The sequence below is a fragment of the Rattus norvegicus genome, chromosome 17 (genome assembly GCF_036323735.1).
Source record: "Rattus norvegicus strain BN/NHsdMcwi chromosome 17, GRCr8, whole genome shotgun sequence".
NCBI lineage: Eukaryota > Metazoa > Chordata > Mammalia > Rodentia > Muridae > Rattus > Rattus norvegicus.
In genome coordinates this window covers 90,004,226-90,016,992 of record NC_086035.1, presented here as the reverse complement: position 1 = coordinate 90,016,992, position 12,767 = coordinate 90,004,226, and the positions used below count along the sequence as shown (strand labels likewise).

Genomic DNA, 12,767 nt, shown 5'->3' with positions numbered 1-12,767 from the left:
ATACTTTAAGCTAGCCAGTAACTGGCTGCATTATATTAATCAGGAACTAATAAAGTGCAGATAATGTACATTTTGACTGATTAGTGATTAAGTTTCCTTTTTCAGTATCCATTAAAAGACCATATTTGACAACTTCCCCTCAGAAACTGAAAAATTAATCACTAGATACATGGAGCATTCTTGTCCCTTAGTAAATTTAGGGTTGATTTCTTACAAATAAAGTTGGCAACTTAAAAAAGTAACAAATGTTACTTTGTAAGAAAGTGTTTCCCAGAGAAGTATGTAAATGTAGATATACATTCTTTAAAAGAAATTCATGGTTAATGTATTGATTTATCTACATATGTATACATGTAATTAACAGCTGTTAAACATTATTTGGTTTTAAATTTACATCTTTACCCTAAAGCTAGATTAGTCTGTTAGTTTATAGACTTAAAACTAAAATAGGTTTTTTTGGAGGGCTCTGTAGATGTTTAATTGTGACATATTTTAGAAGTCTTTCCTTGAAAAACATTGTGCTAAGATAAATGTTATAGTAAATTAAAAAGTTCCCCAAATAATGTAATGCTGGGTTAAGAGTAAGTGTACTTACTACATTATGCACTTACACCTGTGGCCGAGCCTTAGGTTCTGTGGGGACAAAAACTTGAAGATGGTAGCAGGGTTTGTTTGTTTGTTTTGTTTTGTTTTGTTTGTTTTCATTTGCAGACTGTTCTTGGCATACTTATTTATGTTTGTGGTCCTTGTAACTGACTTCTGCTTTTTGTTTGTTTCCTTTTCTTTATCTGTTTACTCCCCATACTGTGTCTTGCTGCCAGTTTCTATTGCCCCCCCTCCTCCCCCCATGCCTCAGTTGACTCCACAGATACCTCTCACAGGCTTCGTGGCCAGGGTGCAGGAAAACAGTAAGTCTGGAAACACAGCTGTCAGAGATTAGAGGCTGTCTTCTCTAGCATGCATGGCTGATGAGTCACCATTTTTCTTCTTATTGAGAAGCTAATCTTACCTTGAAGAGTAGGTACAGATACGTGTTACTGAAACTGAAGAGCACGGGCTTCTGTTCTTTTTTCCTTGTCTGCATGATTTTACTGACCCATATCAATTTCAAAACTGCAGTTTTCTTAAGTATTTAGATGATCTAAGGTATGAGATCTATATTTGTGTATTTTTAAGCAAAGAGTAAAATCAAGAGTGCAAATTATATTGAAACCCCTAATAGTTACTGGGACAATTAGAAAACACTTTGCAGCTGGGTATGGTGGTGCATGCCTGTAATCCTAAATCCTTGGGAGGTTGAGGTAGATTGAGATTTTCGTGTTAGAGGATACTGTGAGCTATATAGTGAGACACTGTCTTTAAAGAAATATACAAGTCAAGACAACAATAAAAATATACTTTAAGAGATTTGTCAAAATAGAATTACACTGTACATTTATCAGGAAATTGAGACAGTGTCCCTATTCCTTCCTTTAATAGCACAGATTGTTAGCCCAGTGAGGTGGCTCAGTTGGTGAAGCATAATGATTTGAATTCATCCCTAGATCCCACGTGGTGGAAAGAGAAACTTAACTCCTATAAGTTGTTCTCTGATTTCCATACATATACAAGATAAATAAATATAAAAAATTAGAGAATGGTTATAGATGCCGATCTATATGAGACTTCATTACCGAACATGCCTGTAGATTTTGATCTATATGAGGTTTCATGGCTGGACAGATAGCTCAGTGGGTTAAGAGCATTTGTTGTTCTTCAAGAGGACCTGGGTTTAGTTCACCCAGCACTCATGTTGTAGCTTACAACAGTCTGATTCCAGTTTCAAAGAATCCAATGTTGTGGGCTCTGCACTCATGTTATACATGTAGGCAAAACTCATGTACTTACAAAAAAAAATACTAAAAACCACGCATCTCCAAGAATAAGTGAATCAAATGCATGTTGTCCATCTGAGGGACTGGCAAGAAAGGTGGCATCTGCCTCCTGCCCTAGCCAGTAAGTGAGTAATGCTGGCCTGTGAGGTCATCTCCCAAATGTAAACCTGTCAGTCTTCTTAAAAGTTTTATCTTAGTGAAGACTGGGTTTAGTAACTTTTTGATATGTATACTTAATTTAAGTAGATAGTATTAATGATATCGTTTGAGATTACAGAAGATTCTATATGTCCAGAGTGAATATTGTGTGGCAAATAAAAAATACAGCTGCTGAATATATTCAATGTCAAACATTGAAATTAAGACAGTATTTAGTTCCAATTTACTTCATTTGCAATCTTCCCATCCATTTCAGAATTGTTTGAGTAATGAGCAACTAATTAAGCAGCCCATCCTTTGGGAAAGTAAATTTTTGCAAATTCTGTGTCAGCTTTTGCTGACTCTCATGATGCTTCTCTCAGTCCCTTCCTTCCACCAATCAAATATTGTTATTCAGTGTTACATGATAGGTTCTGGTAAGAATACAAACAAAAAATTTAAGACAGTATTCATAAGATGTATAAGGAGCTTATTGCAAATAGAGATTTAGAATTTTGAAATTTCTGAGTGCAAACCTTCTTACTATTAACTTCAGTTTGAAATTCTGTGTTCCAATATTTAAAATTAAATAAATCTTAGGTGTTTAAAAATGATAAGGGTAAGTTGCTAGTCACTGCTGTCCCCTTCCCCATTTTTGATGTTCTAAGCAATATCCAGGGCCTTGTACATGCTGAAATAGTTGAATGACATTCTCAGCTTCTGGAATTTGGAGCAGATCTCCTGTGTCACTGAGCTGGCCTTGCAGTATAGTCCCTTCTGCCTCAGCCTCCTGAGTATTGGGATGGCAGATATGTTGATCATGCCCAGCGATATTGCAGTTTCTTGATGCTGATACAGTTTAGAAACTAAACGTGTCAGAAGTGGGAGAGTATGCCAGTTTATCTCTTTATACTGCCCTATCATGAAGAATTCTAGGAAAGAAGCTCAGTAGCCATTGAACATCAACTTTGTGGGCCTAGAGAACATTGACTAACTGATAACTGGAGAAAACAAAACCCCGTATTCTTATGCATTATTCCCAAAGAGACACCTTGACATAACGATTTCTGTTCTTTTTGCCAAACACATGATGTTGAGTTCATTATTTTTACACCACTGGTATTCCAAGTTTATTTTCAAGTTTTTCTAAGCAAGTTAAGATTAAGAAATTGTATATCAGCACTTTAAATATTTTATCAAGCGTATATATTTTATGTGCTTTTTAAATGCTCGTGTTCTGGTACTCAGAGAAAGTGACAATAAATACATGTATCTATAACCTAGTCTGGTTTAAGATATGAGCTCTTAATGACTCATGCCTTTTTTTATTTAACATCAGATAGGCTTTTGAACTATACATGGATAGTGTTAGGTAAAGTACGAGGGCACAAAGTTGGGTTGATCAGACGTTTGGCATAAAATTGAAGATAAGCCAGTATGTGCTCAGTGGCAGTTGAGTGGACCTTGAGAAGCTTCCTTCCACGTGGAAAGCTTTATTCTATGGAGGAGGTGTTAGGTGCAGGGTGAGCCAGTGTGGTGAACAGCTCAGCTGCACACACACTGCTCGGCTGTTAGGTTCTCGTGGGCATCACCACGCAGGGTTTATTTTCTATTGTCTTTGTCATCTTAAGGATAAAAGTAAAACCACAGAATTAAACTCTGCTTACTTTAAACTAGCATTGCCTAGATCCTAACACTCTGTCCTCAGTCAGGAACAATAACCTGTAAAATCAAATCAGTTAATACAAGAACCTGTCCTTCTTTTCTTTTTCTCTCTTATTAAAAAGACAAGGTTCTTTTTGTGTAGTTGTGGATAGCCTAGAATTAGCTGTGTAGACCAGGTTTGCCTTTAACTCACAGAGATCCCTGGGCTTCTGCCTCCCAAGTACTGGAAAGAAAGGCATGCACTACCTTCCCTGACTCCCCCCAAACCCCCAATCCCCTAAACTTTTAAAGGAATTTGTGGAGTAGAAGTTTGAGCATTAGTTGTGTTAGCTTCAAATGTTTTAGTCCTAGCAGCATTGGTGGCCGAGTAAGTACAGCCCCACACGCCCATTTTCCTGTTAACACCGGGTTCTTTAAAGCATGTGTACACATACCCCAGCCGTCTAGAATCTGAGGTGCGATTCTTTTTTGTTTGTTTATTTCTTTTAAAATTACTACATCTTCAGTATTTTATGTTTAAATCTTAACTTAATTGTGTTTTAAGTTAAAAACTGGATCTTTAGGATCTGGTGTCATCTCATGCACTGTTTTATTAGCCATACTACAAAATCTTAGTTTCCTTTCTACATTAAATGTTGACTATGAATATAACTAATTCATTAAAAGATACTCAATGCAGTCTTCTCATTTGGAATTATTTTTATGTTTGTTAAATTTAAATAGAAAACAAACAAACAAAACCCTATACAAAAATTTAAACATGATATGACCAACTTGGCTTTACTCTTTATTAAAGCAAAACATAAAAGACATGTCCACTTGAGATGCAGTTTCTAGGGCACTAAAGCTACTAAAGCCACAATCGCAGGCATGACTATACATAGCGAAAGCCATCAGACCTCTGCTGTATGATACTTCGTGGTATTCCATGACAGAGTCCCCTCGGCAACTTGGCCTAGGGGAGCGTTTGTTTTTACCTGAGACTTAGGATAGAGAAACTTCTTTACTCCTGTAATTCTAATGAAAGTAGATACTGTATCCTAACCTCTTACATTCACTAATGTAGCATTTATTATGCTTATTTTATCTCATTTTATTGTTGCAAAATTGTGCTTAAAAGTAGTATAGACTTTAACACACCCAGCTTTTACCTCTAATCACTGCATGGTTTATATAGTGCATGCTCTATGAGTTAGAAACTTGGTTAAATTCTGTTAATAGACAATTTTTCCTTTAGACTAATTACTTGTCTGAATCCTTTTAGTTGCTGATAGCCCAACTCCACCACCACCTCCTCCACCAGATGACATTCCCATGTTCGATGACTCTCCACCTCCCCCACCACCTCCTCCTGTGGACTACGAAGACGAAGAAGCTGCAGTAGTTCAGTATAGTGACCCATATGCAGATGGGGACCCTGCATGGGCTCCCAAGAACTATATTGAGAAAGGTGAGGTACTGTTATCATGGAGCGATGTGAAGTACAGTAACCTAATTACGGAATTTTATTATTATTTACAAAAATGTCTCATCCAGTGTTTCTTACCTGGCACTGTCTTACCAGTCAAGATGGTAAGTAACTCTTACTGCCTACACTTTGTAGTTTTCAGGAGTGTGAAAGGGAGATACTTCTTTATTCTTTGAATTTAAATTGTTTAGATGCATCTTTTCAAACCATGATGCTTCTGTCTTCAGATTAACTTGCCTATGTTTTATAGATCAAAACTTAGTTAAATGACTTCCTGAGGCATGTATTTATATGATCTTACTGATGTTTCAAGGCCAGGTATAGTTTAGATTTTGCTGGCTCTATTGACTCAAAAGGTTTGTAGCTCAAAGCTATACATTAATATATATGTAGGTAGATGTAGTTGTGTTCAGTAAAACTTTATTTACAAAAATTGGTAGTTGGGGAGCTGGAGAAATGGTTCAGAGTTAAGGGCATTTCTTACAGGTTCATTTTCTAGCACCTACATGGTGACTCATACCCATCTATAACTATAGTTCTAGGAGATCTAATGATCTCTTGTGTTTGACTTCTGGTACCAGACATACATGTGGTCAGATACAGATATACAGACAAAAACACTCAGAACAGAAAATAAAATTAAAATAAGAATCTAAAGTGTGAATGGCAATAGGTTAGATTTGCCATTGGGCTATTATTTGTTGATTTTTTTAGTGTAAGTCAGGTTAATATTTAGGAGGATTAAGCTGGGCATGACTTGAAATCATATGCCACAAATCATAGTACACAGAAGGCAGAGGCAGGAGGATCATTGCAAATTTCACATTAGCCTGGTGTGTGTAGTTATCTCAGCCTTCTGCCTTAGGCAGAGAAGAGTTAGTAGGATTATTGTCAGACTTAAGGATTCTGTTGCTATGGTAAAACAACATGACTAAAATCAGCCTGGGGAAGAAAGGTCTTATTTCATACAGCTTGTAAGAGATGTCAGGGCAGGAACCTAGAAGCTGTAGAGGAATGTTGCGTACTGGATTGCTTCTCTTAGCTTGTTCAACCTTTAACTTGCATCCAAGACCCAGGAGTGGCACTACCCAGGATGGACTGTGGCCTCTCACATCAATCAAGAGATGCCAATCTTACAAAGACATTTTTTTCAATTGATTCTTTCCTCCCAGATCATTTCTAGATTGTGTCAAGTAAGCCAATACACTTACATTTGAAGTTTTAATAACACTTTTGTGATGGCAAGATAATGAAACTTATTTAACCTGGCTGGCTAATCAGTTTATAGCATGACTATTTAAAGCCTTTTTCTTATTGACCATGTATCTTTAACCTAATATATGCGGATGTGATACTGATCTTTCTATTAAACTAATAGACTTAAATTCCAGAGAGCCTTCACAGTACATATAAAAGGGAGAGTTTGACTTTTTATCATGATTAGATCCTGGGTAATATAATCAACATCAAATTATTATTAATGGTAAGTAGTAGTGAGAGAAATTATATGAGGGAGTATATACATTGAGATGAGACCCTTACACTTAAAAAGAAAACTAGAAAACAAGCACAATGTGCTTCAGTACTTTCCTGAGCCATTTGCATTAGAGAAACTAAGAACTCGAAGTAGTTTTTGTTCTGTTCAAAGATGTGAATACTTTGGACTGTTGTTAGTATAACATTGTACAGCACTGAATCTCACCTCCTGTGACTCTAGATACTAAAGAGTATTACCAAAGTTAAATTAGCTATAGACCTTTTCTTAATGATTGTTGATCTTTTGCAATCTCACATACTGCAGTGTTTTGGAATGAGAAAAGACTGCTTATTTAATTTAATAAATGGCGGTAGTCAATTGGTACTTCAAATCTTCCCCTATTTCACTAATTTAGTTATTAAGGAGGCAAACCATCTTTCCTAGGGGAGAAATAATTCTGGACCATCATAAATGCTTTAAAAATTGTATTTTAAGAAACTTAAAAATAAATGACATATATAAAAATCACTCAAGTATTAGTCACATATAATAGAATATAAAATATGGAATTTTAGGATTATCTTAAAAAATGAGTTTAAGGGAATATTTAAATTTACAAACCAGTAGTTAAGAAAGTATTATACATGTAAGTTGTTTTCCCTTCTTACAACAATGGAAAGACAGAATATGTTAACCAGAAAGGAAGAGTATCTTGAACTTTGTCACACTTTCTGGGGTTTCCCTTACTTTTACCATCTTTTAAAACAAAACTCTTAAAGTAAGTAGACACTTTTTTTTTCTATTTTAAAATCCAAGTTTATACTCATTAATTAACATGGAATTTTTGAATATAGATTTATTTCCCAGTAAATGTGTGGTGTGGTCAAATTAAGACACCTAGAGTAATCTGGTTTACTGAATGGCTTTGTTCGTAATGTATTTGTAACATGGCACTTTGCTTAGATACTCCATGGATATTTGTCTGAATGAACAGAAAACCTAAACAACCATTAAATTTAATGCTTGGTTTTGTGGGAGTGCAAGCCAGTAATGCAAGCATTTGGGATGTTGAAGCAAACCAAGAGTCTGTGGACCAGTCTAAGCTAAACAGTGAGATCTTGTCTCAGAAAACCAAAAACAAATCTAAAACCACATAAGTTCAGAGATTTTAAAATTACTACTTCATGTGTTTTATGGGGAGGTACATAAGCCATTGTGTGCATGAAGATGAGAGGGCAGCTCACAGCTGCCTCCTCTTCTGTATAGGACTCGAGAGCCCAAATTCAGGCCATTATGCTTGGCACTTGTTTCCAAGCCTAGTCATCTCACTGGCCTCAGATGTTTCTTAAAGAGATTTAGTGCCCTCTTTCATGTGATCATATTATCAGTGTGGCCATTATGTCAGGTCAATGATTTAGGGACTTGATTGATCATTTACTTCTACTGTGCCTTTAATCCCAGCACTTGGGAGGCAGAGGCAGGTGGATCTCTGTGAGTTTGAGGAGAAACCCTGCCTAGAAAAAAACAAAAATAAATAAAAGTGAATAAATAAACTCCCACTAGAATTGCTTACTTTTCCTAAACTATAGATTTACTTGGTATTACATTTTAAAATTCAAGTAGGGGGCTGGGGATTTAGCTCAGTGGTAGAGCGCTTACCTAGGAAGCGCAAGGCCCTGGGTTCGGTCCCCAGCTCCGAAAAAAAGAACAAAAAAAAAAAAAAAATTCAAGTAAACATTGGAGATAGTATCCTCATGCCATACTTTGTTTCCTCCACAGTTGTTGCAATATATGATTATACAAAAGACAAGGATGATGAGCTGTCCTTTAAAGAGGGTGCAATCATCTATGTCATAAAGAAGAACGATGATGGCTGGTTCGAAGGAGTTTGCAATCGAGTAACTGGACTCTTCCCTGGGAACTATGTTGAATCAATCATGCACTATACTGATTAGTTTTTCTTTCGTTTTCTTTTCATGTAGGTTATTACTCTGTCATACTGTGGGACTATATGGTTAACAATTGTTTTAATGTTTAAAATGTGCCCATATTTTCAGGACATGTTTTATTGGTATATTTGGATGTCTACCTGTAAGCTTAAAATTTGGAGGCAGTTCAAACGTTGCTGAACAGCAATTGCTGTCAGACTGCCTGTAATTGATCATGCATATGTACTCACACCTTGATACGTTTATGACCAGCCTAAAAATTCTGGGGATGTGGGTTATTATGTTTAACAAATCATGGTTCAGAATGCACCATTACATGTTTCAGTGCAGCATGGTCACTAACATTGTGTCAGACTAATAGGAAAAAAAAAAAACAGAAACTTCAATGCTGGTGCTGGTCATACTTTTGGTTTCAATTCTCATTTTTAAAAAAGTACTGTGTTTAAAGCATGCATAAATTTTTATGTATTGAAATATACTTAGCAATTCAAGAAGCTTCCAATTTGTGTAAGCGTTATCTGGAGCACTACTCATACCTGAGTCTCCTAAGTTCTCCACGTGAAATGAAAGACTAGCTGTATGCTGTAATTTGTATCTAAGTTTTTTAATGAGTGAGATTTGCATTATAAATTTTTCCATTCATAAATACATAAGTAAACCAAAGGATTTTTGTCCTCTCCTTTACTGGTTTGCTTTAATCATGTGTGCTCATGCATATGCATGCACACCCCCAGCCCCTTAAAAAAGATTTATTGCAGAATTATGGTTCTATTTTCTCAATGCATCAGTTTGAAAATATTTTTAGCTTAATCTTAATGTGTCCAAACAGCAATGCGACAGAATTTTGCAGATTTTGGAGCTAGACTGTGTCAGAGTAAGCACATGATATTCTGGGGGTAACATCTGAAGGAATGCTACACTTGACCTTTTATATTTTAATGAAACTGAATTTACACTGACTCAGTGAAAGGAAAATCTTTTACATATTGTAAAGATGGATGCAGTTAGTTTGTGGATAGGCATATTTAATCCATTGCCTGCCACTAGAAACAAAATTTTTACAATAATTGGGAAAGAAACTAGGCCATGTAATAAGCAGGTTTGTATTGTAACTTAAATGCAACACATGCACTTTGTGTGTCTCCTTGATTTAAGGGAGGGTTTGAGGGATACTTCTCTTGTATATAAGACTGTACTGCTTAGGATATTAAAGTAGATCACACAAGTGTGGGTTTCTATGTATTGAGGGTTACAGATTATGACAGCATAGTAAGTGATGAGAGCAGTGCAAAATATTTCTGAAAATTAAAGACCATTGTTCCTACCAAATCAACTATTCCATATATATTTCACCTTTGTTATTTTTGAAGTACTATGTCATTAGTGATCAGATAGCTATATTATGCTTTCTTTTTGAAGCAGAATGTTTTCTTCATTTGTAAATAACCTGTTGTCTAAATTTTATCTACAGTCTTTTATAATAAACTATGCTCCTATACAAAAAATTTGGATATCGTTAAAATATAACTAACATGGATTTAAATAGTACAGACTTCAGAATTCTTTGACCCTTAATCCTATGGTGAAACAAAGACAAACCACTTGAATTTTAACATTGATTATTTATTTGTGTAATGGCTTTACATGTGGGCATTAACAGTGTAAACAATACCACATATAACCATCAGGATACCTCGATTAGAATTTATAGCACTATGATGACAATGGTTTAATTACATTTAAAAAGTTTTCTGAAAAACTTTGCCAATAAAAAAATTGCCCATCAATAAGGTTGAAATTATTTTTTAAAATGATTTTTGGTTATCTGCACATGAAGCAAATAGTGTTTCACAAAATTCATTAGGCACAGTCTGGTAAAATAGCTGCCAGAAAGAACAAAAAGAATTGTCATTTATCTCTTGTGAGCACACTTTCTGAAAGCTGAATGAGGGCGTCCCTTTCTGTAGAAGGTCGAAGCTTCCGGATCTCTCGCACTGCCTTGTGGCAATACTGCTGGGCGAGGTAGGTGGTTTGCTGCACGCCGTCACTCTGCAGGAGACAACAGAACAGACAGACCACTCGTCAGCTCCTGGACTGCTGCTACAGTAGGCTGACATACAGTTTGAGATCAGATGAGCTGTGCAGATGATAATCAGACTATGTCTTCAAGTTCCTTCCCACCAAGTGGCTGTTCCGTCTGTCTACTTTATACCTTTTCTCACATGGAAACTCTAGTTTTGTTAGCACACACAGACATCAACTCTGTCATGCACCCAGCTATTTTCTGTTATTTTAAAAAGATGAAAATGCCAGTTTCTGCTGTTGCCTTTCCTACTGGAAATCACATAGCCCAACCACAGCCTTTCCTAGTCTAGTCATTATCTCAGTGTCTGTGATTCTTCTGCAGATCACCTCACCAGCATGACCAACTTCTGGTTCCTCTTGTATGAGGACACCACTGCTTCTGTCCACTCTGCGGAGATGCTAAAGATGGTTACATTATGTCTCTAATGGTGGTTCTTTCTAGAAGCAGGGCAGTAATTAAACGTTTCTTTTTCTGATAGAGTACTCAAACCCTTCTCCATGATTCTCAATCAGTTATTTAGGAAACAATATTAGTATACAGTTGAAATGCTTTCCTCAAAACATGAGTTTAGTTTTGTTCTTTCTCTTTGGTATGTCAGCACGTCTTGCTTAAGTATCTGCAAATAACCTACCATAAAGGGTATGTGAGAAGCCATTATTTCTTTATTTCCTTTTTGAGACAGGATCTTACCCTGCAACCCATGCTGGCCTAGAGCTCACTGTATAGATCAAGCTGGCCTTAAACTCACAGAGATCCATCTGCCTTTGCCTTCCAAGATCTGGGCATGATCACAACCAATTAGAAACCAGCTTTTTATTCTGTAAGTGTGATTTCACTTGCCTGAAGTCTTATTTAATGTTTCAACTCAATTTCAGGTTTCAAGTATTCACTTGGATGTCTATTTGGAAGACCTTACTCTGCTCTCTTCTGGCATCCAGTGTTTTATTGCACAGAGCCAGTTTTGGAATCTTTGCCCTTGTACTACTTTGTACATTGTCTTCCTGAAATAGTGGACATTATGGCTTATGTATGCATACAGTAACTATTCTTACTGATTCCTCCCACTGTTGTTCCCAATCCCCAGTTGTTACTGGTCCTCTTTCTCAAGGGTATCTATCTCTTTCTGCTTTTATGTAAATAAATTTCACCAACTCTTCCTCTTCCACTTAAGATCCTTTATCTCCTTTTATGACCCACACATACACAAATTTAAATCTAGAATATGTTTATGAGAAACGATCTTTTTTGAGACTGGATAATTTGATAATGATTTCTAGTTCCATCCATTTTCCAGTAAAATACTATAATTTCATTTTAATTTTAAAATATTTTTTATTTATATGTGTGGCAGTATGTGGGTATGTACCTGTTGAGTATAGGTGTCATGTAGACTAGATGAGGATGTCTGAGCTCCTGAAACTCAGGAGGCTCACACAGGCAGTTGTGAGCCACCAGGCTTAGGTGCTGTGAATTAAATACAGGTCCTCTTAAAGAACAGTAAGTCATCTCTGCAGCTCTGATTTCATATTTCTTCATGGCTTGATAAAATTCCATTGCCCATATACATCACATTTTTTTTTTATTCACCAGTTCAGGAACAGCTAGGTTTTATTTCTTAACTAGGACGAACAGTTCAGCAACAACATAGACCGCAACTATCTCTGGTTATATGTTGTCTTAAGGGTCCATTGGACAAAAGAGCACAGCTGGGTTAATGTGGTTCTTATGTGCACTAACTTCCATTGTGGCAACATGACTTTACATTCTCATTAGCAGTAAATAAGGTTTCCTTCCTTTCACTCTGCACCCTTGTTAAGAGCCACTCTGATGATGGTGAGATGGAATCTCAGTTTTAATGTGTTTGCTAATAATGTTGAATATGTTTTCAAAAACTTACTGGCCATGTGTATATCTTTAGTAATGATTGAATTATCATTTAATTTTTCAGTTCTTTATATATTTGGGGTGTTAGATATATAGTCTGTAGTTTTTTTTCTTGTGCATATTGTCTGTTGATCATGCAGAAGCTTTTAAATATAATCCCATTTGTCAGTCCTTAGAATTATTTCTTATTCTATCTGAGTTGAGTAATGGACTAGAGCTGAGTGGG

The 12,767-nt window shown here is 36.1% G+C and overlaps 2 protein-coding genes across 14 annotated transcripts in view; one reads left to right on the top strand and one right to left on the bottom strand.

Annotated features, from left to right (window-relative positions):
* Abi1 (abl-interactor 1) overlaps positions 1–10,076 on the top strand; it is an 81,086-nt gene extending 71,010 nt beyond the window's left edge. For 6 of the 11 annotated variants that reach the window (XM_039096101.2, XM_006254356.5, XM_006254359.4 and 3 more), the window contains 2 exons: positions 4,942–5,127; positions 8,402–10,076. In XM_039096101.2, the coding sequence (XP_038952029.1) occupies positions 4,942–5,127; positions 8,402–8,577 (362 nt within the window). In that variant the 3' untranslated portion in view covers positions 8,578–10,076. Of the gene's footprint in view, positions 1–821; positions 909–4,941; positions 5,128–8,401 lie in introns of all 11 variants that reach the window. The other 5 variants (XM_006254355.5, XM_006254354.5, XM_006254353.4 and 2 more) reach the window with 1 other exon arrangement.
* A 97-nt stretch (positions 10,077–10,173) lies between these two features.
* The window catches only part of Pdss1 (decaprenyl diphosphate synthase subunit 1), a 42,052-nt gene continuing 39,458 nt past the window's right edge, over positions 10,174–12,767 (bottom strand). For 2 of the 3 annotated variants that reach the window (XM_039096344.2, XM_063276007.1), the window contains one exon: positions 10,174–10,620. In XM_039096344.2, the coding sequence (XP_038952272.1) occupies positions 10,480–10,620 (141 nt within the window). In that variant the 3' untranslated portion in view covers positions 10,174–10,479. The remainder of the gene's footprint in view (positions 10,621–12,767) is intronic. The other variant, NM_001400847.1, reaches the window with a different exon arrangement.